The following is a 27,948-nucleotide window of genomic DNA, read 5'->3' on the forward strand; positions in this document are numbered from 1 at the left end:
CATATTATCTAATATCTCAGTAGTCATCCAGGGTTCAGTTCTTCGTTTAATCCTAACCTCTTTAACTGGTGCAATATTATCAAGGATGGTAGTGAACATTAGGTTAGGTTAGGTAAGGTTCGTCAGGAAACAGGACAAATGTTTCCTGACGCGGGTCTTAGTCAGATGATGACCCGCCTTTGGAGCTTTTGGTCATCTGACCGAGGCCTTCCGCTGGCTTACCGGTCCACCCCTTTAAAAATTATGGTTATTTATAACCATTGTTATATTATAAGACATAAACATGTAGTGAACATTGTTTTGAATTTTTCCCAGGCATCGTTTACGTCCGTGCAACTTGTTATCTCTGTCCAGTCACAATTGTGTAGCCTATTTACCAGTGTTTCTTTACTGTAGTTTCTAGTTGACCTCATTTTTATTGTCCTGTGTAGGCCTATCCTATCCCTAGTGATTTTCCTAGCGCAGTAAATGATGAAATGATCACTAAGACCTGTGGTAATGACGCCTGACTGACTAATGTTCTCAGCGCGGTTACAAAGTATGTGGTCAATTAGGGTGGCTGAGAACTGTGTGATCCGGGTTGGTGTATTAATTAGTTGAATGTAACTATTTAAACCTAGAATTTGCTTATACCTTTTGCATAGCCCGTTATTTTGCTGCTGAAAACAGATACTGAAGTCTCCCAGTATTATTGTCTCGCAATTGTTTTCAAGTCCGGACAATACTATGGAAAAAGTCTTCTAAGAACTGGTCCTGGGTACGAGGGCGGTAACTAGTTCCTACTAAGATGGGTTTGGTCTTGGGAAGCAGCACTTCAAACCATAGAATCTCCAGTTTGTTATTTAAATCAGGTCTTGGGTTGTAAGCTAAGTCATTTCTAATGTAGGCACATACACCACCACCCTTTCTGTTCCTATCTAAGCGTTTTATATTGTAACCATCTATTTTGACCTCGTCGTCAGTCACCGTATCATCCAACCAGCATTTAGAGATGGTTATAACTGTCGCCCTAATTTTGTTAGCTAGAATCTTAATCTCTGCCAATTTAGGAAGAAGTAATCTTGCGTTGACATGAATAAAGTGAAGGCCTGTTTTCATAAAACAATTATAATCATCAGTATATGGCAATGGGTCATATGTATTAAAATTAGGTAAATCAATGTCATCACTGCTAAAGGGTAACTGTGCCAAAGTGCATTTGTTACACAGAAAGTGAATTCTGGCACCGTTGCTATAATTGTACATACATCCATCATGCACCCACCCCTTACACATTTTACATAAGGTGCCTTTTCTGTTTTTCATGTGTACTTTAGTACAGTGTATGCACCTGTTTGGTAGTGCTTGAGATAATAATGGCTGTATTGTCTCACATTGACCTATGTATGCATTACATATGGAGTTAAGGTTATCATTCCTAGCTACTAGACCGTCATTTATCTGTCTGTTTTGCCTCTGCATGAATGAGCTATTTATCTTATCTTCCCTCGTCCTCTCTTCACATAACTATTCAATCCATTTTGACCCTTCCATGTTCTCCTTCCTTCCGTGTCCTTCCTTCCCCTCTTTACCAGGACTCTGGTCAAAGTTGAAATTAAGTAAGTTTATCTAGGTACAGGTACACATAAATAAAGTTACACAAATTATCATACATAGTAACATGTGTGTAAATTACCTAGGATAACCCCAATAAAAGTCAAAGTGACTTATTTCTATTAGAGTCCTTGTTGAATTAATCCTGGTTATTTCCTTGTAAGCAATATACAGTGTTAACTTGCTACTAAAGTAGAATACTTTAGCAACCCTTAAAATGAACCTCGACGATGTTGAAACAACAAAGAAAATTTACAGTTTAAGGGACGACTGTAACATTTCTCATAGACAACACCGTAGCAACAACGCCAACACTGGGATCACCTAGTAACTTTATTTAGGTACAGGTACACATTACTATAATTATCATATATTGTTTAACATGTGTGTAAATTACCTAGGATAATTCAAAAAAGTCTGAGTGACTTATTTCCACTCAAATTTTTCAAAATTCAAATTTTTATTTCTTTGTAAGTTTACGATGTGATTGACATGTTGTAGGGAGTCCTATTTACATAGATAGTTTACAGTGTGTAATTACAATAATGATTTGCAGTGCAGAGAGAACCACTATCATGCCATGGCATTATGGGCAGACTAAATTTGCTGGGTTACAGACTACTTAATACTAGACAACTAGGTCATAGTTTGTTCAAGCTGTACATCTGTTTTTATATATAGTAAACTGATTTTAATTACAATATGGGAATATTACAATGTGCCATTTTGAAAGTAGTTTACAATATGAGATTGTTACAATTGTGTATAAGTCAGTACAATTTCATGCAGGTATTGATTATTTTACAATGTAGTATTAAGTAATGTAATGAACTTTGAGCATCTATTTTTCAAGTTTTGAGATTTAGGTGAGTGACACTGTGATCCTTAGCACAGTATGTGGTAATGGAGGTGAATTTGAAAGCTGTTTAGTTTTGGGTGAGTAGGTTGGGGTCCTTGAACTTATTTCCACTGGTGTCCTCTGGAAAAACATCTCTAGACAAACTGCATGTACACACAGTATTGGGAGGACGCTGATTCAGCTTACTAGAGCCACTAGTGCTATGTGATATTACAAGAACGCTTGGTTGGCAACGCTCTCGCTTCACATACTGAGTGTCCGTGGTTCGATTCCCAACACAGGTGGAAATACTGGGCGTGTTTCCCTACTCCTGCTGTCCATGTCCCTAGCAGTAAATATGTACCTGGATGTCAGACTAGTGTGGGTGGCATCCTGGGGGACAAGACTGAAAAACCACAATGGATATAAGACAGTCCTCGATGACGCACTAACTTTCTTGGGTTATCCTGGGTGGCTAACCCTTCCCTGGGTTATCCTGGGTGGCTAACCCTCCCCTGGGTTATCCTGGATTGCTAACCCTCCCCTGAGTTAAAAATCCGAACAAATCTTATCTTAATTTCCAAACTTATATGATACAAAAAATAGGTCTTCAGACTTCGTTGCTACTGCTTGCACCTATGCTACTACTAGTGTTGCTGCTGCTAGCACCTATGCTACTACTAGTGTTGCTACTGCTAGCTCCTATGCTACTACTAGTGTTGCTACTGCTAGCACCCATACTACTAGTGTTGCTACTGCTAGCACCTATGCTACTATTAGCGTTGCTGCTGCCAGCACCTATGCTACTAGTATTGCTATGCTAGCACCTATGCTATTAGTATTGCTATGCTAGCACCTATGCTACTACTAGTGTTGCTGCTGCTAGCACCTATGCTGCTACTATTGTTGCTACTGCTAGTACCTATGCTGCTACTACTGCTAGTAACTATGCTATTACTCTTGTTGCCACGGCTAGTAATGGCTACCTGTCTTCCCTAACTCGATCAGGCGACCCATTCCACTCTTCCTGCACAGTGTAACAGGTGTCTGAGGTCTGGCCAGCTACTCCTGCCGCTACAAAACCGTCTTCACTTTTCCCAGGACTATACTAACTTTTATTCTTTGACAAAAGTTTCCGCAAAACGTTCCGGACACTGCTCGTTAGCACTCTTGTCTACATGGATGGGCTTCAGCTACCTCCGTGGAGGGTGTTCGGGGGGGGGGGGGGGGGTTTAACGTCCTCGCGGCCCAGTCCTTGACCAGGCTTCCCGATGGATCAGGGCCTGATCAACCAGGCTGTTGCTGCTGGGAGCACGTAGTCCAACATACGAACCACAGCCCAGCTGATCGGGTACTGACTTTAGGTATCTGTCCGGCTCTCCCTTGAAGGTAGCCAGGTAATATAATATAATATCTTAATTTACTACAAGTACATGTACAAGGTATACAGTCCTAGCTGACATCAATAACATACTACTATATAGAAAACCACATGTTATGCAGAGCATTTCGGGCAAATTAGGTCCTTGTCCCAGGATGCGACCCACACCAGTCGACTAACTCCCAGATCCCTATTTTACTGATGGTTTAACACGGACAACCGGTGTCAAGAAACACGCCCAATGTTTCTACCCGAGCTGGGAATCGAATGCAGACCCTCACCGTGTGAAGCGAGAGCCTTAGCGATCAGGTCACGGCGGCTTCTTATTGCCTTACTATATTCTACATTAAACTTATCCAGCTATTGTGATTCATTCTGGAGTACATGTTCTCCTGGACCCAGGTCCAGGATTAATCTAACCATCTTGTTTTGAGAAATTTGCATTCTGTTTTTAGGTTTTGTTGTCATTCGAGCAGAGTACCATGGAGACCAAGAACTGTCTACACGATACATAGTGCCTGGTTGAGCAGGTAGACACTGTGTCTGTCTATAGAGGAACTTCAACCTGGCATTTATTTTTACTATATTATTCACCATCAGTTCTCCTGACATACATGCATCACTGTGTTGAGATATAAGTACAGTTATATTGATGTGTCTGCTCCATCCTCTCTCATCGTCTGATGACTGCACGACCCCGATAGAAACAGGTAAAGACCCCAATGGAAATAAGCAAGGTCCACAGGGGAAATAAGCAAGGACTACAATGAAAATAAGCAACTTTGACGATTTTTATTTATCCTAGGTAATTTACACATATGTTACTATGTATCATAATTGTACTTATGTGTACCTGTACCTAAATAATTTACTTAATCTATGGTGGATGGACGCTTCACTGGCTGATGTTATGTTGGTTCAGTCTCTCCTACCTACCTCGCTGCCACCACAGAAAACGAGTGTCGGAGGGAGGGAGGTACGAAGGGGGGAGCCACTACAAGGTCGTGCCAGACGGAATCAATAGTTCACTGGCCTCTCAACCGCCATGTTTCTGCCAAGGCCAATCACCGTACCCACGTGACGTCACGGGGGAGTACCCACCCGTCCCAGTGCCCCTTCAACCGTCTAGTGCACACATCCAGTACTAGCAACACACATTACCAGACCAAGCTAACATATTACCTGCCTGAAAATGACTAGAGGAACATGCTAGAAAACTAGTGTAGAAGGGAAGTAAGAGGGTCCTCCCCCACCAGGAAAATGGACCCAGCTGAGGTGACCTTGGCATTGTCAGGTGAATAAGACCAGGTGTTACCAGCCCCACCACCTCCGTAGCCCTCACACCCCCACCAAAACACCACCATCCCCTCCCTCACCAAAACAAGCTTCCCTCACGTCACCACCTCTCCTTCACGTCACCACCTCTCCTTCACGTCACCACCTCTCCTTCACGTCATCACCCCTCCATCACGTCACCACAGCCCTCCTTCCACCCCCACCAACCCAGGTGTGACATACCCTGATGTGATATATCCCAGTATAACATACCCCAGTATAACATAACCTGGTGTGACACCCTAGTATAACATGCCCGCGTGTGACATACCCTGATGTTACATACCCTAGTATAACGTACCCTGGTGTGACATACTCTCATGCAACGTGCCTAGTATAACATTCCCTGGTGTGACATATCCCAATATAATATACCCTGGTGTCACATACCCTAACATAACATACCCAATGTGACATACCCTGGTGTGACATACCCTAGTATAACATACCCTGGTGTGACATACCCCAGTATATCATAGCTTGGTGTGATATACGTCAGCATGATACACCCTGCTGTGACATCCCTGGTGTGGCATACCTTGGTGTGACATGCCCTGGTGTAACATATCCTATTATACATTGGCGTGACATACCCTATTATAACATACATTGGCGTGACATACCCTATTATAATATACAATGACATGACATACACTATTATAACATACAATGGCGTAACATACCCTATTATAACATACACTGGCGTGATATACACTATTATAACATACACTGGCGTGATATACACTATTATAACATACACTGGCGTGACATACCCTATTATAACATACACTGGCGTGACATACCCTATTATAACATACACTGGCGTGATATACACTATTATAACATACACTGGCGTGATATACACTATTATAACATACACTGGCGTGATATACACTATTATAACATACGCTGGCAGACAACCCACTAAGGATCCCAACGCAAGTAAGCCGCACTGCTTGGCTTGTTTGGATGGACGGTTATCCTGGGTTATCAACTTTCTGGGGTTACCTTGGGTTACCAACTTTCTGGGGTTATCCTGGGTTATCAACTTACTGGGGTTATCCTGGGTTACCAACTTTCTGGGGTTATCCTGGGTTACCAACTTTCTGGGGTTATCCTGGGTTACCAACTTTCTGGGGTTATCCTGGGTTATCAACTTTCTGGGGCTATCCTGGGTTACCAACTTTCTGGGGTTATCCTGGGTTACCAACTTTCTGGGGTTATCCCGGGTTACCAACTTTCTGGGGTTATCCTGGGTTACCAACTTTCTGGGGTTATCCTGGGTTACCAACTTTCTGGGGTTATCCTGGATTACAAATTTTCTGGGGTTATCCTGGGTTACCAACTTTCTGGGGTTATCCTGGGTTACCAACTTTCTGGGGTTATCCTGGGTTATCAACTTTCTGGGGTTATCCTAGGTTACCAACTTTCTGGGGTTATCCTGGGTTACCAACTTTCTGGGGTTATCCTGGGTTACCAACTTTCAGGGGTTATCCTGGGTTACCAACTTTCTGGGGTTATCCTGGGTTATCAACTTTCTGGGGTTATCCTGGGTTACCAATTTTCTGGGGTTATCCTGGGTTACCAACTTTCTGGGGTTATCCTGGGTTACCAACTTTCTGGGGTTATCCTGGGTTATCAACTTTCTGGGGTTATCCTGGGTTACCAACTTTCTGGGGTTATCCTGGGTTACCAACTTTCTGGGGTTATCCTGGGTTACCAACTTTCTGGGGTTATCCTGGGTTACCAACTTTCTGGGGTTATCCTGGGTTACTAACTTTCTGGGGTTATCCTGCATTACCAACTTCTGGAGTTATCCTGGGTTACCAACTTTCTGGGGTTATCCTGGGTTACCAACTTTCTGGGGTTATCCTGGGTTACCAACTTTCTGGGGTTATCCTGGGTTACAAACTTTCCGGGGCTATCCTGGGTTACCAACTTTCTGGGGCTATCCTGGGTTACCAACTTTCTGGGGCTATCCTGGGTTACCAACTTTTTGGGGTTATCCTGGGTTACCAACTTTCTGGGGCTATCCTGAGTTACCAACTTTTTGGGGTTATCCTGGGTTACCAACTTTCTGGGTCTATCCTGGGTTACCAACTTTCTGGGGTTATCCTGGGTTACCAACTTTTTGGGGTTATCCTGGGTTACCAACTTTCTGGGGCTATCCTGGCTTATCAACTTTCTGAGGCTATCCTGGATTACCAACTTTCTGGGGCTATCCTGTGTTACCAACTTTCTGGGGTTACCCTGGGTTACCAACTTTCTGGGGATATCCTGGATTACCAACTTTCTGGGGTTATTCTGGGTTACCAATTTTCTGGGGTTATCCTGGGTTATCAACTTTCTGGGGTTATCCTGGGTTACCAACTTTCTGGGGCTATCCTGGGTTACCAACTTTCTGGGGTTATCTTGGGTTACCAACTTTCTGGGGTTATCCTGGGTTATCAACTTTCTGGGGTTATCCTGGGTTACCAACTTTCTGGGGTTATCCTGGGTTACCAACTTTCTGGGGTTATCCTGGGTTACCAACTTTCTGGGGTTATCCTGGGTTACCAACTTTCTGGGGTTATCCTGGGTTACTAACTTTCTGGGGTTATCCTGCATTACCAACTTCTGGAGTTATCCTGGGTTACCAACTTTCTGGGGTTATCCTGGGTTACCAACTTTCTGGGGTTATCCTGGGTTACCAACTTTCTGGGGTTATCCTGGGTTACAAACTTTCCGGGGCTATCCTGGGTTACCAACTTTCTGGGGCTATCCTGGGTTACCAACTTTCTGGGGCTATCCTGGGTTACCAACTTTTTGGGGTTATCCTGGGTTACCAACTTTCTGGGGCTATCCTGGGTTACCAACTTTTTGGGGTTATCCTGGGTTACCAACTTTCTGGGGCTATCCTGGGTTACCAACTTTCTGGGGCTATCCTGGGTTACCAACTTTTTGGGGTTATCCTGGGTTACCAACTTTCTGGGGCTATCCTGGCTTATCAACTTTCTGAGGCTATCCTGGATTACCAACTTTCTGGGGCTATCCTGTGTTACCAACTTTCTGGGGTTACCCTGGGTTACCAACTTTCTGGGGATATCCTGGATTACCAACTTTCTGGGGTTATTCTGGGTTACCAATTTTCTGGGGTTATCCTGGGTTATCAACTTTCTGGGGTTATCCTGGGTTACCAACTTTCTGGGGCTATCCTGGGTTACCAACTTTCTGGGGTTATCTTGGGTTACCAACTTTCTGGGGTTATCCTGGGTTACCAACTTTCTGGGGCTATCCTGGGTTACCAACTTTCTGGGGTTACCCTGGGTTACCAACTTTCTGGGGCTATCCTGGGTTACCAACTTTCTGGAGTTATCCTGGGTTACCAACTTTCTGGGGTTATCCTGGGTTACCAACTTTCTGGGGTTATCCTGGGTTACCAACTTACTGGGGTTATCCTGGGTTACCAACTTTCTGGGGTTATCCTGGGTTACCAACTTTCTGGGGTTATCCTGGGTTACCAACTTTCTGGGACTAACCTGGGTTACCAACTTTCTGGGGTTACCCTGGGTTACCAACTTTCTGGGGCTATCCTGGGTTACCAACTTTCTGGGGTTATCCTGGATTATCAACTTTCTGGGGTTATCCTGGGTTACCAACTTTCTGGGGCTATCCTGGGTTACCAACTTTCTGGGGCTATCCTGGGTTACCAACTTTCTGGGGCTATCCTGGGTTACCAACTTTCTGGGGTTACCCTGGGTTACCAACTTTCTGTGGTTATCCTGGGTTACCAACTTTCTGGGGTTATCCTGGGTTACCAACTTTCTGGGGTTATCCTGGGTTACCAACTTTCTGGGGCTATCCTGGGTTACCAACTTTCTGGGGATATCCTGGGTTACCAACTTTCTGGGGCTATCCTGGGTTACCAACTTTCTGGGGTTACCCTGGGCTACCAACTTTCTGGGGCTATCCTGGGTTACCAACTTTCTGGGGTTATCCTAGGTTACCAAGTTTCTGGGGTTACCTTGGGTTACCAACTTTCTGGGGTTATCCTGGGTTACCAACTTTCTGGGGCTATCCTGGGTTACCAACTTTCTGGGGATATCCTGGGTTACCAACTTTCTGGGGTTATCCTGGGTTACCAACTTTCTGGGGTTACCCTGGGTTACCAACTTTCTGGAGTTATCCTGGGTTACCAACTTTCTGGGGTTATCCTGGGTTACCAACTTTCTGGGGTTATCCTGTGTTACCAAATTTCTGGGGTTATCCTGGGTTATCAACTTTCTGGGGTTATCCTGGGTTACCAACTTTCTGTGGTTATCCAGGGTTATCAACTTTCTGGGGTTATCCTGGGTTATCAACTTTCTGGGGTTATCCAGGGTTATCAACTTTCTGGGGTTATCCTGGGTTACCAACTTTCTGGGGATATCCTGGATTACCAACTTTCTGTGGTTATCCTGGGTTATCAACTTTCTGGGGTTATCCTGGGTTACCAACTTTCTGGGGTTATCCTGGGTTACCAACTTTTTGGGGTTATCCTGGGTTACCAACTTTCTGGGGTTATCCTGGGTTATCAACTTTCTGGGGTTATCCTGGGTTATCAACTTTCTGGGGTTATCATGGGTTACCAACTTTCAGGGGTTATCCTGGGTTATCAACTTTCTGGGGTAATCCTGGGTTACCAACTTTCTGGGGTTATCCTGGGTTATCAACTTTCTGGGGTAATCCTGGGTTACCAACTTTCTTGGGTTATCGTGGGTTATCAACTTTCTGGGGTTATCCTGGGTTACCAACTTTCTGGGGTTATCCTGGGTTATCAACTTTCTGGGGTTATCCTGGGTTACCAACTTTCTGGGGTAATCCTGGGTTACCAACTTTCTGGGGTTATCCTGGGTTATCAACTTTCTGGGGTAATCCTGGGTTACCAACTTTCTGGGGTAATCCTGGGTTATCAACTTTCTGGGGTAATCCTGGGTTACCAACTTTCTGGGGTTATCCTGGGTTATCAACTTTCTGGGGTAATCCTGGGTTACCAACTTTCTGGGGTAATCCTGGGTTACCAACTTTCTGGGGTAATCCTGGGTTACCAACTTTCTGGGGTAATCCTGGGTTATCAACTTTCTGGGGTTATCCTGGGTTACCAACTTTCTGGGGTTATCCTGGGTTACCAACTTTCTGGGGTTATCCTGGGTTACCAACTTTCTGGGGTAATCCTGGCATATTAACTCTCCTGGGATTAGCAATCTGAATCTGTCTCAATGGTATGATACTATATACTGACGAGTATATTCATAAGACAATATGCGGTATATAGCATTTTACTGAGAACCTGATAATGGTATACAATACCGACAAGTTGATAAGACATGTGTGCAACAGTTACGTGTCTTTATTCCGAAACGTTTCGCGTACACAGTAGACTTCTTCAGAGACAATTTTTTCTCTCTCAATAAAATGACATAAGCCGCATACAGTGTTGTACGAGTGAACATATTATCAACCTGGAAATATTATACTGCAACGTGAAGTGACAGTAACACTTTGAAAGTCATCATAATATATTACTGTGGCTTGAGTAGTCTTAACATAGTCGTTATCTGTGTGTGACAACACGAAGCTAAAGTGAACAACAAAATACAGACATGTGGTTTGGCTACCATGGGGAGCCATGCACATGTTGTTGTAGACGCTGCGTGTCAACTACCTACATGTTGAAGTCCGTTGTACCATTAGTCACAATGACTCTGAAACGTTAACTCCACCGTTCATAGAAACATCACGAAAGGATCCAACTCCCTATGAGAACTGGAACATTTCAGTGACAGACAGGAAACTATGGTAGCTCCAGAAAATCAGTATTTCCTCATTACAAGAGACCTGAGTCGTCAGAGTTATCGTGTTTGCAACCAACCAGGAACTTGAACATTTAGTATGAAGTATTACCTGGTGTCTGGATGAGGCTTGTAACAGCTCAAAGACTGTTCCATGTGTCAACTGGGCACCTCATGTGCCTATCTGTGTCGACATGTGCGTTCGCTTTTCTTCTGTAAAGTCTCAATACACCAATGAAGAATTCCTCCACGAAATCTTAGACAAATGTAATCATTTGGGATTCAATCCAGACAGACACACATGCAACAGGTGGGTTTCAATAATGTAGACGTTTTGCCATCCAGCGGCTTTATCAATACAAATTCTAGGACAATTTGAAGACAGTAGAACTATATACAAAAGATGAGGTAAATAATCCCTCAGCCTTGGAGTTGATGTGAAGAGCATCGTAGTCGTGAAGAATCTGGAGCACAGACAAGAAGGCTGGCGCTTATATACTGGCGTCAGGTGAAAAGGGGATGGTTAGCAAACGAAGGCATTGTCATTGGTAGGCGGGATTTCCCACTGGAAGTAGGTCATATCCAAGGAACGGACCAGTAGAAGTGAAGAAGGCTGTGGAGATGTCCTCTGAACCAAGATTCCTTGATATGCAGTGTCTGACAAGTTGTACATGCAACTGCAACACCATGGAATCTTGGTTCAGAGGACATCTCCTCAACCTTCTTCACTTCTAACCCGTTCCTCGGGCATGACCTACTTCCACTGGGAAATCCCGCCTACCAATGACAATGCCTTCGTCTGCTACCCGTCCCCTTTCCACCTGGCGCCAGTATACAAGCGCCAGCTTTTTTGCCTGTGCTCCAGATTCCTCACGACTACGGTGTATGATTACCTCATATTGTGCAAATAGTTCTACTGTCTTCAAATTATGTCCTAGAATTTGTAATGATAGAGCCACTGGGTGGCGAAACGTCTAAACTAAAGATGCCCAGATGTTGCATATGTGTGTAACTTTCATCTTGTCGGTATTGTATACCATTCACGTCCAACCTGTCGGTATTTTATATTTTCAACATAAACGAGTGAGGGAGAGTGGTGAGGTGTAGCAGTGAGGGGAGGAGCGATGGGGGAGAGAGGGGGAAGTCAGGTAAGAATGAAGGGGGAGAGTGTAGTTTGGCAGCATTACCCAAGGCCACTGACCCTGTGCCACTAAGCTTAGCCAGGCAGTGGGTCGCCCCCCTCCCTTTCCTTCTGCAGGGGGAGTGCCATCTGGTCTCCCAGCAGCTTTGCCACCCCAGGAACCTGCCACGACCTTGCAGCGACCTGCTAGTACAGTTTGTAGGTCGGGATGCGGGGCGACCCTGACACACCAGCAAAGTTGCCATCCCTCCCTCCTCAACTATATGTCAGTATATACGTGTGTGTGTGTGTGTGTGTGTGTGTGTGTGTGTGTGTGTGTGTGTGTGTGTGTGTGTGTGTGTATGTGTGTGTGTGTGTGTGTGTGTTTATAGTGTGCATGCATATATATATATACATATATATATATATATATATATATATATATATATATATATATATATATATATATATATATATATATGCAATAAAATGACAGTAAACAGGTGATATCACAATATGCAGAACAACCACTGTGAAAGAATAGCGAAATTCCAATTGTCTTGATAACGTGAGAAGTCACAAAAACGCTTGCAATTTCGCAATTCTTTCACAGTGGCTGTTCTGTATATTGTGATATCACCTGTTTACTGTCATTTTATTGCACACACACACACACGCACACACACACACGCACACACACACACACACACACACACAGGCAGGACTTCAAAGAGACCTGGACAGACTGGACACCTGGTCCAGCAAATGGCTTCTCGAATTTAATCCTGCCAAATGCAAAGTCATGAAGATAGGGGAAGGGCACAGAAGACCACAGACAGAGTATAGGCTAGGTGGCCAAAGACTGCAAACCTCACTCAAGGAGAAAGATCTTGGGGTGAGTATAACACCGAGCATGTCTCCGGAAGCACACATCAATCAGATAACTGCTGCAGCATATGGGCGCCTGGCAAACCTGAGAACAGCATTCCGACACCTTAGTAAGGAATCATTCAAGACACTGTACACCGTGTATGTCAGGCCCATACTGGAGTATGCAGCACCTGTTTGGAACCCGCACTTGATAAAGCACGTCAAGAAACTAGAGAAAGTACAAAGGTTTGCAACAAGGTTAGTTCCAGAGCTAAGGGGAATGTCCTATGAAGAAAGATTAAGGGAAATCGGCCTGACGACACTGGAGGACAGGAGGGTCAGGGGAGACATGATAACGACATATAAAATACTGCGTGGAATAGACAAGGTGGACAAGGACAGGATGTTCCAGGGAGGGGACACAGAAACAAGAGGCCACAATTGGAAGTTGAAGACACAAATGAGTCAGAGAGATAGTAGGAAGTATTTCTTCAGTCATAGAGTTGTAAGGCAGTGGAATAGCCTAGAAAATGACGTAGTGGAGGCAGGAACCATACACACTTTTAAGACGAGGTTTGATAAAGCTCATGGAGCGGGGAGAGAGAGGGTCTAGTAGCAACCGGTGAAGAGGCGGGGCCAGGAGCTAGGACTCGACCCCTGCAACCACAAATAGGTGAGTACAAATAGGTGAGTACACACACACACACATATATATATATATATATATACATAGGTGTTATCTTAGATTAAGTCCTATGCCGAGGTTTTCTAGCTGCCAGCAATGCTATTTCCACGAACTCCTTAGGGTACCAGAGTTTCGTGGCAATATCAAATATTTTCCTAATTTCATCAAGAAATTCAAGGCTGCATAATCGGTAAGCTCTCAGAAATATGGTGAGTAAGACACTCCTTTCCTTTTTACTTTTGTCTCATGGTTGGAATAAGAGTGGATGTATGAGCACACACCACAGATCAAGAATGTGCTGGTTCTCCCATACAATAAGAATATAGTTGTCCTGCCAAATACCCTAAAAGGATTTAACAAACAAATAGTTTTTTAAGGATTTACGGACTGTTAAATGCATCTTGATTAATAATTCTCCTCAACAATGTGTTGTTGGTTTGTACAGAATTGGTTATAATGGGTGAAACCTATCTTATGTGGGACAGACTGGCAAACCTTTAGATGTTAGGATATCATAACACAAATATTCAATAGGGACTGCCCAGGAATTAAATGAGATTTTCAGCCACCTTAGAGACTGCAATTACTTGGCAAACTGGTCGGAAGCCAGAGTCATTGTCTCTTGCGCTAGACTTTGATCCAAGGCAGCCAGCTGGCTGCCTTGGATCAAAGTCTAGGGCAAGCTGGACTCCAAGGTATTGGTCCAGTGTGGTGAGTTTGGTATAGCACTGCGTACCTTGTTCTAAGGTTCGTAGGTTCGAGTCTCCTTCAGCCTGAGATCAGGGTTTGTATATTTCGCCTGCTCTTGCAAATTACTTGCATATATATATATATATATATATATATATATATATATATATATATATATATATATATATATATATATATAAACGTATGTGTGCTTAGATTTAAGTTAGGATAAATTTCATCCCTTCTTTCATTTTCATTTTCTATCACATAAATAACTTTGTTACCTGATCTGTGATACTGGAAATGTCTTTATTAAAACGTTATTTTTTTTTTAGGTGTCAGGCTATCCTGAGACTGTAATTCCCATGTAACAGTAGCTCCAGCTGAATCCATCAGACCGTTGGTGCTAGCAGTTGGTATGAGAATACCGACGCATATCTTTTGGAAACTTTATGAAGACGACGTTTCGCCTGTGCAGCAAGTTTTGGTAAGTCCGATCAAACTTGATAAAGTCTGCTACGCAAACAAAACTTAATCGTAATAGTTTCCAAATAGCACTTTTTTTTATCAACGACAACTAAGCTGTTGGTGCTAGCAACACGCACTTCAACGTAGGCACCACACCCTGAACAGATCACATAGCGTTGAAATGAATATAGAATCCAGACTTAACAAAGCAAAAAGTTTAGTGGAACAAGATACTATATTGACACCTGTGTTGCGTCTCACAGCAGACTAGCCACAGTCATGTCAACACAATGTTCGTGTGCAGTAAGGGAAGCCACATTATGTTCAATGGTGACAAATTACAGCTCTTTCAGAAAATACTGATATAACGAAGAGCTGAAATGAGATACAAAAGTGTTAAATCTTGTCATAGAATAGAGGAAACACGTAAACAAATATTCTCAGATGACCTAACCCACAAAAAAATGAACAGGCTCAGGAACCTGATAGACTGGATTACGAAGACTTTAACAACAAGAGAAGCCACGGCAGTGATGGTGTTGTTGGGTTTAATGGGGCCACTGACCGCATACGCTGTTTCGAGCCCGCACGGCAGTGATGGTGGTGGTCAAAACACTTGTACACACCTGCTCAGAATATTCATATCTACACTTAAAACAAGCGAGATGTCGAAGCTAGAAAGTATAAAGGGATCATTTACTGCACTCTTAAATAACCAACCAAGCAAAGATAAGAGAAAAAGTGCAGACACAATGAAGAGTTGTAGTGGTGCCATAAACACAGTCCGATAACTCTCAACATACACGGTCCAAGACTCTTCAACTAGCTACTACCAGCAAATATAAGAAATATTACTGGCGTTTGATTAGGCAGGCCTGCGGGTGCTAGCAGCAATAGTCTAGGACACTAGATAAGCAAGCAGTCACTGGGGAAACCCCAGGTGCAAGTGTAGAAATAAAAACGTTAAACTGCTCACAGGAATGTCATTTAGATGAAGCGTGTACTTACCTAGTTGAGTAAAATTATAATTATAGTTGACACTTTGCAAACTATAACAACTTTATTCTTAAACCTGTGGTGTTGCAAGTGTTGAATAGTACACGTGAAGTGACCTTCACCAAGCTGTGGTGTTGCAAGTGTTGAATAGTACACGTGAAGTGACCTTCACCAAGCTGTGGTGTTGCAAGTGTTGAATAGTACACGTAAAGTGACCTTTACCAAGCTGTGGTGTTGCAAGTGTTGAATAGTACACGTGAAGTGACCTTCACCAAGCTGTGGTGTTGCAAGTGTTGAATAGTACACGTGAAGTGACCTTCACCAAGCTGTGGTGTTGCAAGTGTTGAATAGTACACGTAAAGTGACCTTTACCAAGCTGTGGTGTTGCAAGTGTTGAATAGTACACGTGAAGTGACCTTCACCAAGCTGTGGTGTTGCAAGTGTTGAATAGTACACGTAAAGTGACCTTTACCAAGCTGTGGTGTTGCAAGTGTTGAATAGTACACGTGAAGTGACCTTTACCAAGCTGTGGTGTTGCAAGTGTTGAATAGTACACGTGAAGTGACCTTCACCAAGCTGTGGTGTTGCAAGTGTTGAATAGTACACGTGAAGTGACCTTCACCAAGCTGTGGTGTTGCAAGTGTTGAATAGTACACGTGAAGTGACCTTCACCAAGCTGTGGTGTTGCAAGTGTTGAATAGTACACGTAAAGTGACCTTTACCAAGCTGTGGTGTTGCAAGTGTTGAATAGTACACGTGAAGTGACCTTCACCAAGCTGTGGTGTTGCAAGTGTTGAATAGTACACGTAAAGTGACCTTTACCAAGCTGTGGTGTTGCAAGTGTTGAATAGTACACGTGAAGTGACCTTTACCAAGCTGTGGTGTTGCAAGTGTTGAATAGTACACGTGAAGTGACCTTCACCAAGCTGTGGTGTTGCAAGTGTTGAATAGTACACGTGAAGTGACCTTCACCAAGCTGTGGTGTTGCAAGTGTTGAATAGTACACGTAAAGTGACCTTTACCAAGCTGTGGTGTTGCAAGTGTTGAATAGTACACGTGAAGTGACCTTCACCAAGCTGTGGTGTTGCAAGTGTTGAATAGTACACGTGAAGTGACCTTCACCAAGCTGTGGTGTTGCAAGTGTTGAATAGTACACGTGAAGTGACCTTCACCAAGCTGTGGTGTTGCAAGTGTTGAATAGTACACGTGAAGTGACCTTCACCAAGCTGTGGTGTTGCAAGTGTTGAATAGTACACGTGAAGTGACCTTCACCAAGCTGTGGTGTTGCAAGTGTTGAATAGTACACGTGAAGTGACCTTCACCAAGCTGTGGTGTTGCAAATAATAGAGAGTAGTACACTTAAAACGAGCTTCAGTAAGGTGTGTGTGGAGGGGAGAGGGGGTACAGCCTTGAGACTGACGGCTTCACCCTGGCCACTGTCAAGGTTAGACGCTGGCCTTGTCAACTATACCACAACCTTCCTTTACACCCTCTCCTCTTACCACTTTCATAATTATGAATATAATCACCCTTTTTATTCTCTACACTTAAGATAAATCAATGTTTATATTACCATAATGCAGATCAAGGTTTCTCAGTGTGGTCGTCATCGCCAGGGTAATAGAGGAAAAATAGTCTGCTTGAGATACCGCTAAATGGAGCTCGTCCTCTACCGTTGTGGCATCATAGAAAACTGATGTACACAGTGAGACGTGAATGAAAGAGAACGTGAGGGAGCTGCTGCTGCTATTATTGACGTGACTGAACGGATATAACTGTGACCCTGACCAGGCTAACCTTACAAGGTCGAGGACATAAAACATACACACACACACACGAGGTTCACGAACAGGGGAGGACACACACACGAGGTTCACGTACAGGAGAGGACACACACACACACACACACACACACACACACACACGAGGTTCACGTACAGGGGAGGACACACACACTAGATTCACGTACAGGGGAGGACACACACGCGCGGCTTACGTACAGGGGAGGACACACACACACGAGGCTAACGCACAGGGAAGGACACACACATAAAGGTTTGCAACAAGACTAGCCCCAGAGCTAAGGGGATTGTCCTATGAAGAAAGGTTAAGGGAAATTGACCTGACGACACTAAGCGTGTGTGCGCACACACACACACACACACACACACACACACACAGTATTTCTTCAGCCACAGAGTAGTCAGTAAGTGGAATAGTTTGGGAAGCGATGTAGTGAAGGCAGGATCCATACATAGCTTTAAGCAGAGGTATGATAAAGCTCACGGTTCAGGGAGAATGACCTAGTAGCGATCAGTGAAGAGGCGGGGCCAGGAGCTCGGACTCGACCCCCGCAACCTCAACTAGGTGAGTACAACTAGGTGAGTATACACAGACACACACACATCTGACGACATTGGAGGACAGGAGGGTCAGGGGAGACATGATAATAACATATACATTAATGCGAGGAATTGACAAGGTAGACAAAGACAGGATGTTCCAGAGAAGGGACACAGAAACAAGGGGTCACAATTGGAAATTGAAGACTCAGATGAGTCAAAGGAATGTTAGGAAGTATTTCTTCAGTCATTGAGTTGTCAGGCATTGGAATAGCCTAATGAGTGATGTAGAGGAGGCGAGGTTTGATAAAGCTCATGGAGCAGGGAGAGAGAGGACCCAGTAGCAATCAGTGAAGAGGAGGGGCCAGGAGCTATGAATCGACCCCTGCAACCACAAATAGGTGAGTAAAAGTAGGTGAGCACACACACACGAAGTTCATGAACTCAACATGGACCAAAACATTACGCACAAGGAACGACAAACACACACACACATAGGTGAGTACATAACACATACAAACGTACATTCATATATATATATGCATACATACAAACAAACGTACATTCATTCGTATGTACATACATACAATGATGAGAATTAAATCTGATGAAGATCAGGCAGGACTACAAAGAGACCTGGACAGACTGAACACGTGGTCCAGCAACTGGCTTCTCGAAATCAACCCCGCCAAATGCAAAGTCATGAAGACTGGGGAAGGGCAAAGAAGACCGCAAGCAAAATAGAAGTTAGTTGGCCAAAGACTGCAAACCTCAATCAAGGAGAAAGATCTTGGGGTGAGCATAACACCGAGCATGTCTCCGGAACCACACATCAACCAGATAACTGCTGCAGCATATGGGCGCCTGGCAAACCTGAGAATAGCGTTCCGACACCTTAGTAAGGAATCATTCAAGACACTGTACACTGTGTACGTCAGGCCTATACTGGAGTATACAGCACCAGTTCGGAACCCACACCTGGTCAAACATGTCAAGAAATTAGAGAAAGTGCAAAGGTTTGCAACAAGGTTAGTTCCGGAGCTCAGGGGAATGTCCTTCAAAGAAAGGTCGAGGGAAATCGGCCTGACGACACTGGAGGACAGAAGGGTTTGAGGAGACATGATAACGACATACAAAATACTGCGTGGAATAGAAAAAGTGGACAGAGACAGGATGTTCCAGAGAGGGGACACAGAAACAAGGGGCCACAATTGGAAGCTGGAGATTCAGACGAGTCAAAGGGATGTTAGGAAGTATTTCTTCAGTCAAAGAGTTGTCAGGAAGTAGAATAGTCTAGCAAGTGATGTAGTGGAGGCAGGAACCATACATAGCTTTAAGACGAGGTATGATAAAGCTCATGCAGCAGGGAGAGAGAGGACCTAGTAGCGTTCAGTGAAGAGGCGGGGCCAGGAGCTGAGTCTCGACCCCTGCAACCACAATTAGTTGAGTACACACTGCAAACCTCACCTTGGAGTTAATATCATACCAAGTATATCACTTGAGGCAAACATCAACCTGATAACTGCTGCAGCAAATGTTCACCTGGCTAATCTAACACTAGCTTTTAGACATCTAAATAAGAAATCATTCATGACGCTGAACACTGCGTGTACGTCAGGTCCATATTGGAGTATCCAGCACCAGTATGGAACACACACGTGGTCAAGTATATCAAGAAATTGAACACACACGTGGTCAAGTATATCAAGAAATTGAACACACACGTGGTCAAGTATATCAAGCAATTGAACACACACGTGGTCAAGTATATCAAGAAACTAACCTCACACGTGGTCAAGTTTAGAGGTTTGCAACAAGAATATTCCCGGAGCTAAGGGGTATGTCCTATGAGGAGACGTTAAGCCGGGGACTCAACCTGATGACAATGGAGGACAGAAAGCCAGACGGAATATGATAACGTTCAAAATACTGAGAAAAAATTGAAAAAATAAACAGGGAGAGAATGTTAAGAGATGGGAAACAAGAAAACGAAGTTATAGTTGGAAGATAAAAATTCAGATGAGTCATAGGGATGTTAGGAATTATTTCTTCAACTTTAGTCAGGAAGTGGAACAAACTGGAGACTGAAATGGAAGTGAAACGAACTGGAGAGTGAAATGGTAGAGAGAAGATTAATATGTAGCTTTAAGAAGAGGTGCAACAAAGCTATCGAAGCCAGACGGGCGAAGAGGCAGAGCCAAGAGCTGTGAGTCAACCCTTGCAACCACATACAGGCGAGTGGTTATATATTTTAAACAATGAAGACGGGTGACTGAGAGCAGAGAGAACAGTGATCTGGTTGATACAACAGTTAATAACACTCACACACTCACACCTAGACACTAACTATGCACATCCAAGTATATGACTACCTGGCCTGGATGTCCTATTACATGACTACCTGGCCTGGATGTCCTATTACATGACTACCTGGCCTGGATGTCCTATTACATGACTACCTGGCCTGGATGTCCTAGTACATGACTACCTCGCCTGGATGCCCTAGTACATGACTACCTGGCCTGGATGTCCTATTACATGACTACCTGGCCTGGATGTTCTAGTACATGACTACCTGGCCTGGATTTCCTAGTACATGACTACCTGGCCTGGATGTCCTAGTACATGACTACCTGGCCTGGATGTCCTAGTACATGACTACCTGGCCTGGATGTCCTAGTACATGACTACCTGGCCTGGATGTCCTAGTACATGACTACCTGGCCTGGATGTCCTAGTACATGACTACCTGGCCTGGATGTCCTAGTACATGACTACCTGGCCTGGATGTCCTAGTACATGACTACCTGGCCTGGATTTCCTAGTACATGACTACCTGGCCTGGATGTCCTAGTACATGACTACCTGGCCTGGATGTCCTATTACATGACTACCTGGCCTGGATGTCCTAGTACATGACTACCTGGCCTGGATGTCCTAGTACATGACTACCTGGCCTGGATGTCCTAGTACATGACTACCTGGCCTGGATGTCCTAGTACATGACTACCTGGCCTGAATGTCCTAGTACATGACTACCTGGCCTGGATGTCCTAGTACATGACTACCTCGCCTGGATGCCCTAGTACATGACTACCTGGCCTGGATGTCCTAGTACATGACTACCTGGCCTGGATGTCCTAGTACATGACTACCTGGCCTGGATGTCCTAGTACATGACTACCTGGCCTGAATGTCCTAGTACATGACTACCTGGCCTGGATGTCCTAGTACATGACTACCTCGCCTGGATGCCCTAGTACATGACTACCTGGCCTGGATGTCCTAGTACATGACTACCTGGCCTGGATGTCCTAGTACATGACTACCTGGCCTGAATGTCCTAGTACATGACTACCTGGCCTGGATGTCCTAGTACATAACTACCTGGCCTGGATGTCCTAGTACATGACTACCTGGCCTGAATGTCCTAGTACATGACTACCTGGCCTGGATGTCCTAGTACATAACTACCTGGCCTGGATGTCCTAGTACATAACTACCTGGCCTGGATGTCCTAGTACATGACTACCTGGCCTGGATGTCCTAGTACATGACTACCTGGCCTGGATGTCCTAGTACATAACTACCTGGCCTGGATGTCCTAGTACATGACTACCTGGCCTGAATGTCCTAGTACATGACTACCTGGCCTGGATGTCCTAGTACATAACTACCTGGCCTGGATGTCCTAGTACATGACTACCTGGCCTGAATGTCCTAGTACATGACTACCTGGCCTGGATGTCCTAGTACATGACTACCTGGCCTGGATGTCCTAGTACATGACTACCTGGCCTGAATGTCCTAGCACATGACTACCTGGGCTGGATGTCCTAGTACATAACTACCTGGCCTGGATGTAAGATGTCATTTTTTTGTTTCATTTGATGTGCTTAATAAAGCTAATTTACGAGGAAACTTGTACCAGTTAAGAACTCCTCTCATTTTTTTATTTACATAATCTTCATTATTTTGCTTTATCATTTATATTCCTAAACTATCCAAACAATGGCTGTATGAAATATACAGCTGTAAACACACTAAGTTTGTATAATGAGGGATATGTACGTGCGTCAAGATGATGCCATTGTACACGTATTAAATGTGAGTGACCAAGTTGATGGGGCGGGGTGTGCGGACTCTTGTTTGGAATGGGGTGCTTGGCAGTGAAATTTTAAGTATCTTTGTGTTAGTCACTGTCGGCGTTATCACGTTCAGATATAAACGCACTGTTAATTTATTCTTAGTGTGTCAGCAGTGCCTCAGGCCTTGTTAAGTGATAATAGTAATACTTAACGTTCTCAGTGATTAAAAAAAAAGTCCAGCTGAAGGATGGAGAAACAGTACACGGCTGAAAATGTTACCAAACGCGAGCTTAAACGTAAGAAACTTAGCAAAATTGTGTTCCATATTTTACAGACATCCTGTAGGCAACATCACCGCCATACAACATAACCGTCAGCTTGAGACAAATTCTAAATATTTTACAAAGTTTCACTTAAGCGGAAGAATTCTTATCCAATGAAAGATGACACTGAAGAGACAATACACTCTCACTACTAACCTGCTCGTGTTCTCTAAACTGTTCCTCTCGTCTTCTCTGCATCTCTTGCTCCTTCAGCTGAAATATAAGAATAACCACTAAGCGAAGCAGTAGTATCAACAGCATCTACTTATATCCAGGGAAATAAACACAAGAGCTCTCTTAAACTGTTAGTGGGATGCAATGAATAAACATTTAAAATGGGTGCGTGTAAAGTTTATATTAAAATATCAACCTTTATATAATGAATAGAAAGATTAAAACAAATATTTTCAATTTATATATATATATATATATATATATATATATATATATATATATATATGTCGTGCCTAATAGGCAGAACTTGCGATCTTGGCTTAAATAGCAACGTTCATCTTGCCATATAGGACAAGTGAAAATTTGTGTATGCAATAATTTCGCCAAAATCATTCTGAACCTAACGAAAAAAATATATTTCACTGTGTTTGTTTAGTATTAAGTTATTGTAAACAAATCTAAAATATATTTAGTTGGGTTTGGCTAAAATAAATTGTTCTTGTTATAATAAGGTTAGGTAAGTTTTCTAAGATTCTTTTGGTGTAAAATTATAAATTTTTACATCAATATTAATGAAAAAAATATATATTTAAACGTATAAGAGAAAATTTTAGAAAAGACTTTATTTTAAATGAGTTCTTGCTAATTGACCAGTTTTACATATTCGGCACGACATATATATGTCGTGCCGAATATGTAAAACTGGTCAGTTAGCAAGAACTCATTCAAAATTAAGTCCTTTCTAAAATTTTCTCTTATACGTTTAAATATATATTTTTTTCATTAATGTTAATGCAGAAATTTTTAATTTTGATCCAAAAGAATCTTAGAAAACTTACCTAACCTTATTATAACAAGAACAATTTATTTTAGTCTAACCCAACTAAATATATTTTAGATTTGTTTACAATAATTTAATATTAAACAAACACAGTGAAATATATTTTTTTTTCGTTAGGTTCAGAATGATTTTGGCGAAATTATTGCATACACGAATTTTCACTTGTCCTATATGGCAAGATGAGCGTTGCTATTTAAGCCACGATCGCAAGTTCTGCCTATTCGGCACGACATATATATATATATATATATATATATATATATATATATATATATATATATATATATATATATATATATATATATATATATATATGCAATTCTGAACACAGTATACAGTTGATATCAAAATATGCAGAGCAAATACTATGATAAATAGTAGAATTCCAAGCGTTTTCGTGATTTATCACATTATCAAGGAGCTGTAAAAATAAAAAAATCAACAAGAAGACTTTTTATGATGATGTAAGTGAAACACAGTTATAGTCTAGCAAAACATGAAGAATTTAACTTGTCTAATGTATCCTAAATTCTTCCCAGATTTTATTAAGTATAAAGGAATCCAGTTTGTATAACACAAAAACAATATTCATATTATTTTCTTTTGAAAAGTGAAGAGAGTGGCGAGAGAGTGCAAAAGGAGAGCAGATGATAGAGTGGGAGAGGTACTCTAAAGAAATTTTGACGAAAACAAGAACAAATTTTGGAGTGAGATAAACAAGTTAAGAAAGCCTAGGAAACGAATGGATTTGTCAGTTAAAAACAGAGTAGTGGAGTTAGTAGATGGGGAGCTGGAGGTATTGAGTAGATGGAGGGAATATTTTGAGGAACTTTTAAATGTCGACGAAGAAAGGGAGGCGGTAATTTAATTCTCTGGCCAGGGAGGTATACCATCTTTTAGGAGTGAAGAAGAACAGGATGTGAGTGTGGTGGAGGTGCGTGAGGCATTACGTAGAATGAAAGGGAGTAAAGCAGCTGGAACTGACAGGATCATGACAGAAATGTTAAAAGCAGGGGGATATAGTGTTGGAGTGGTTGGTATTTTTGTTTAGTAAATGTATGAAAGAGAGAAGGGGATGTGTAGATCAAGTGTTTACATTGAAGCATATATGTGAACAGTATTTAGAGAAAGGTAGGGAAGTTTTTATTGCATTTATGGATTTAGAAAAGGCATATGATAGTGGATAGGGGAGCAATGTGGAAGATGTTGCAAATGTATGGAGCAGGTAGAAAGTTACTAAATACTGTAAAGAGCTTTTATGAGGATAGTGAGGCTCAGGTTAGGGTGTGTAGAAGAGAGGGAGACTACTTCCCGGTAAAAGTAGGTCTTAGACAGGGATGTGTAATGTCACCATGGTTGTTTAATATATTTATAGATGGGGTTGTAAAAGAAGTAAATGCAAGAGTGTTGGAGAGAGAGGTGGGATTAAATTATAGGGAATCAAATACAAAATGGAAGTTGTCACAGTCACTTTTTGCTGATGATACTGTTCTTATGGGAGATTCTAAAGAAAAGTTGCAAAGGTTAGTGGATGAGTTTGGGAGTGTGTGTAAAGGTAGAAAGTTGAAAGTGAACATAGATAAGAGTAAGTTGATGAGGGTATCAAATGATTTAGATAAAGAAAAAATGGATATCACATTGGAGAGAGGGAATATGGAAGAAGTGATTTTTTTCAGATATTTGGGAGTTGACGTGTCAGCGGATGGGTTTATGAAGGATGAGGTTAACCACAGAACTGAAGGAAACTTGGTGAGTGGTGCGTTGAGGTATCCGTGGAGACAAAAAACGTTATCTATGGAGGCAAAGAAGGGAATGCATGAATGTGTAGTGGTACCAACACTCTTATATGGGTGTGAAACTTGGGTTGTAAATGCTGCAGCGTGGAGGCGGTTGGAGGCAGTGGAGATGTCCTAACTGAGGGCAATGTGTGGTGTATATATTATGCAAAGAATTCAGAGTGTGGAGTTAATAAAAGTATTAGTCAGAGGGTTGAAGAGGGGTTGTTGAGGTGGTTTGGTCATTTAGAGAGAACAGATCAAAGTAGAATGACATGGAGAGCGTATAAATCTGTAGGGGAAGGAAGGCGGGGTAGGGGTCGTCCTCGAAAAGGTTGGAAAGGGGGAGGGGTAAAGGAGGTTTTGTGGGCGAGGGGCTTGGACTTCCAGCAAGCGTGCATGAGCGTGTTAGATAGGAGTGAATGGAGACGAATGGTTTTTGGGACCTTACGAGCTGTTGGAGTGTGAGCAGGGTAATATATAGTGAAGGGATTCAGGGAAACCGGTTATTTTTATATAGCCGGACTTGAGTACTGGAAATGGGAAATACAATGCCTGCATTTTAAAGAAGGGGTTTGGGATATTGGCAGTTTGGAGGGATATATATTTGTATATGCTTCTAAACTGTTGTATCTGGGCGCCTCTGCAAAAACAGTGATTAGGTATGAGGTGAAAGTGTTGAATGGTGATGAAAGCATTTTTGGGGGGCCTTTTCTTTCTTTTTGGGTCACCCTGCCTCGGTGGGAGACGGCTGACTTGTTGAATATATATATATATATATATATATATATATATATATATATATATATATATATATATATATATATATATATATATATATATATATATATGCAATAAGATCACAGTAAATAAGTGATTTCAGAATATGCAAAACAACCACTCTGAAAGAATAGAGAAATTCCAAGCGCTTTCGTGACTACTCACATTATCAAGGAACTACATAGTTCCTTGATAATGTGAGTAGTCACGAAAGCGCTTGAAATTTCTCTATTCTTTCACAGTGGTTGTTTTGCATATATATATATATATATATATATATATATATATATATATATATATATATATATATATATATATATATATATATATATATATATATATATATATGTCGTGCCGAATATGTAAAACCGGTCAATTAGCAAGAACTCATTTAAAATTAAGTCCTTTCTAAAATTTTCTCTTATACGTTTAAAGATATATTTTTTTCATTAATGATAACGTAAAAAAATTTAATTTTGCACCAAAAGAATCTTAGAAAACTTACCTAACCTTATTATAACAAGAAAAATTTATTTTAGCCTAACCTAACTAAATATATTTTAGATTTGTTTACAATAATTTAATACTAAACAAGCACAGTGAAATATATTTTTTTTCGTTAGGTTCAGAATGATTTTGGCTAAATTATTGCATACACAAATTTTCACTTGTCCTATACGGCAAGATGAGCGTTGCTATTTAAGCCAAGATCGCAAGTTCTGCCTATTCGGCACGACACACACACACACACACACATATATATATATATATATATATATATATATATATATATATATATATATATATATATATATATATATATATATATATATATGTATATATATATGTTATAAATCCTGGTAATAAATACCGACAAGTTGGTCTACAAAAACACTTAAGCAAACACTAGGACATATTTATTAGAAAACGTTTCGGTCCTGAGACCTTGATCACTTCTAACACACAGAGGTTAAAAGACAGTATATATAGGCGAAGAGTGAGGTGTGAGTGACGCATGATGACCTGAGTGAGGTGTGAGTGACGCATGGTGACCTGAGTGAGGTGTGAGTGATGCATGGTGACCTGAGTGAGGTGTGAGTGACGCATGGTGACCTGAGTGAGGTGTGAGTGACGCATGGTGACCTGAGTGAGGTGTGAGTGATGCATGGTGACCTGAGTGAGGTGTGAGTGATGCATGATGACCTGAGTGAGGTGTGAGTGATGCATGGTGACCTGAGTGAGGTGTGAGTGATGCATGGTGACCTGAGTGAGGTGTGAGTGATGCATGGTGACCTGAGTGAGGTGTGAGTGACGCATGGTGACCTGAGTGAGGTGTGAGTGATGCATGGTGACCTGAGTGAGGTGTGAGTGATGCATGGTGACCTGAGTGAGGTGTGAGTGACGCATGGTGACCTGAGTGAGGTGTGAGTGATGCATGGTGACCTGAGTGAGGTGTGAGTGATGCATGGTGACCTGAGTGAGGTGTGAGTGATGCATGGTGACCTGAGTGAGGTGTGAGTGACGCATGGTGACCTGAGTGAGGTGTGAGTGATGCATGGTGACCTGAGTGAGGTGTGAGTGATGCATGGTGACCTGAGTGAGGTGTGAGTGATGCATGGTGACCTGAGTGAGGTGTGAGTGATGCATGGTGACCTGAGTGAGGTGTGAGTGACGCATGGTGACCTGAGTGAGGTGTGAGTGACGCATGGTGACCTGAGTGAGGTGTGAGTGATGCATGGTGACCTGAGTGAGGTGTGAGTGACACAAGGTGACCTGAGCGAGGTGTGAGTGACGCATAGTGACCTGAAGAATGCCATATTGGGATGAGGACGGGTAGAC

At 42.5% G+C, this 27,948-nt stretch overlaps 1 protein-coding gene across 4 annotated transcripts in view; it reads right to left on the bottom strand.

Annotated features, from left to right (window-relative positions):
• Positions 1 to 27,948, bottom strand: part of LOC128706052 (uncharacterized) — a 964,931-nt gene that overhangs the window by 601,017 nt on the left and 335,966 nt on the right. For all 4 annotated transcript variants that reach the window (XM_070093399.1, XM_070093398.1, XM_070093400.1 and 1 more), the window contains one exon: positions 22,696 to 22,752. In XM_070093399.1, the coding sequence (XP_069949500.1) occupies positions 22,696 to 22,752 (57 nt within the window). The remainder of the gene's footprint in view (positions 1 to 22,695; positions 22,753 to 27,948) is intronic.

Source organism: Cherax quadricarinatus, chromosome 42 (genome assembly GCF_038502225.1).
Source record: "Cherax quadricarinatus isolate ZL_2023a chromosome 42, ASM3850222v1, whole genome shotgun sequence".
Lineage (NCBI taxonomy): Eukaryota > Metazoa > Arthropoda > Malacostraca > Decapoda > Parastacidae > Cherax > Cherax quadricarinatus.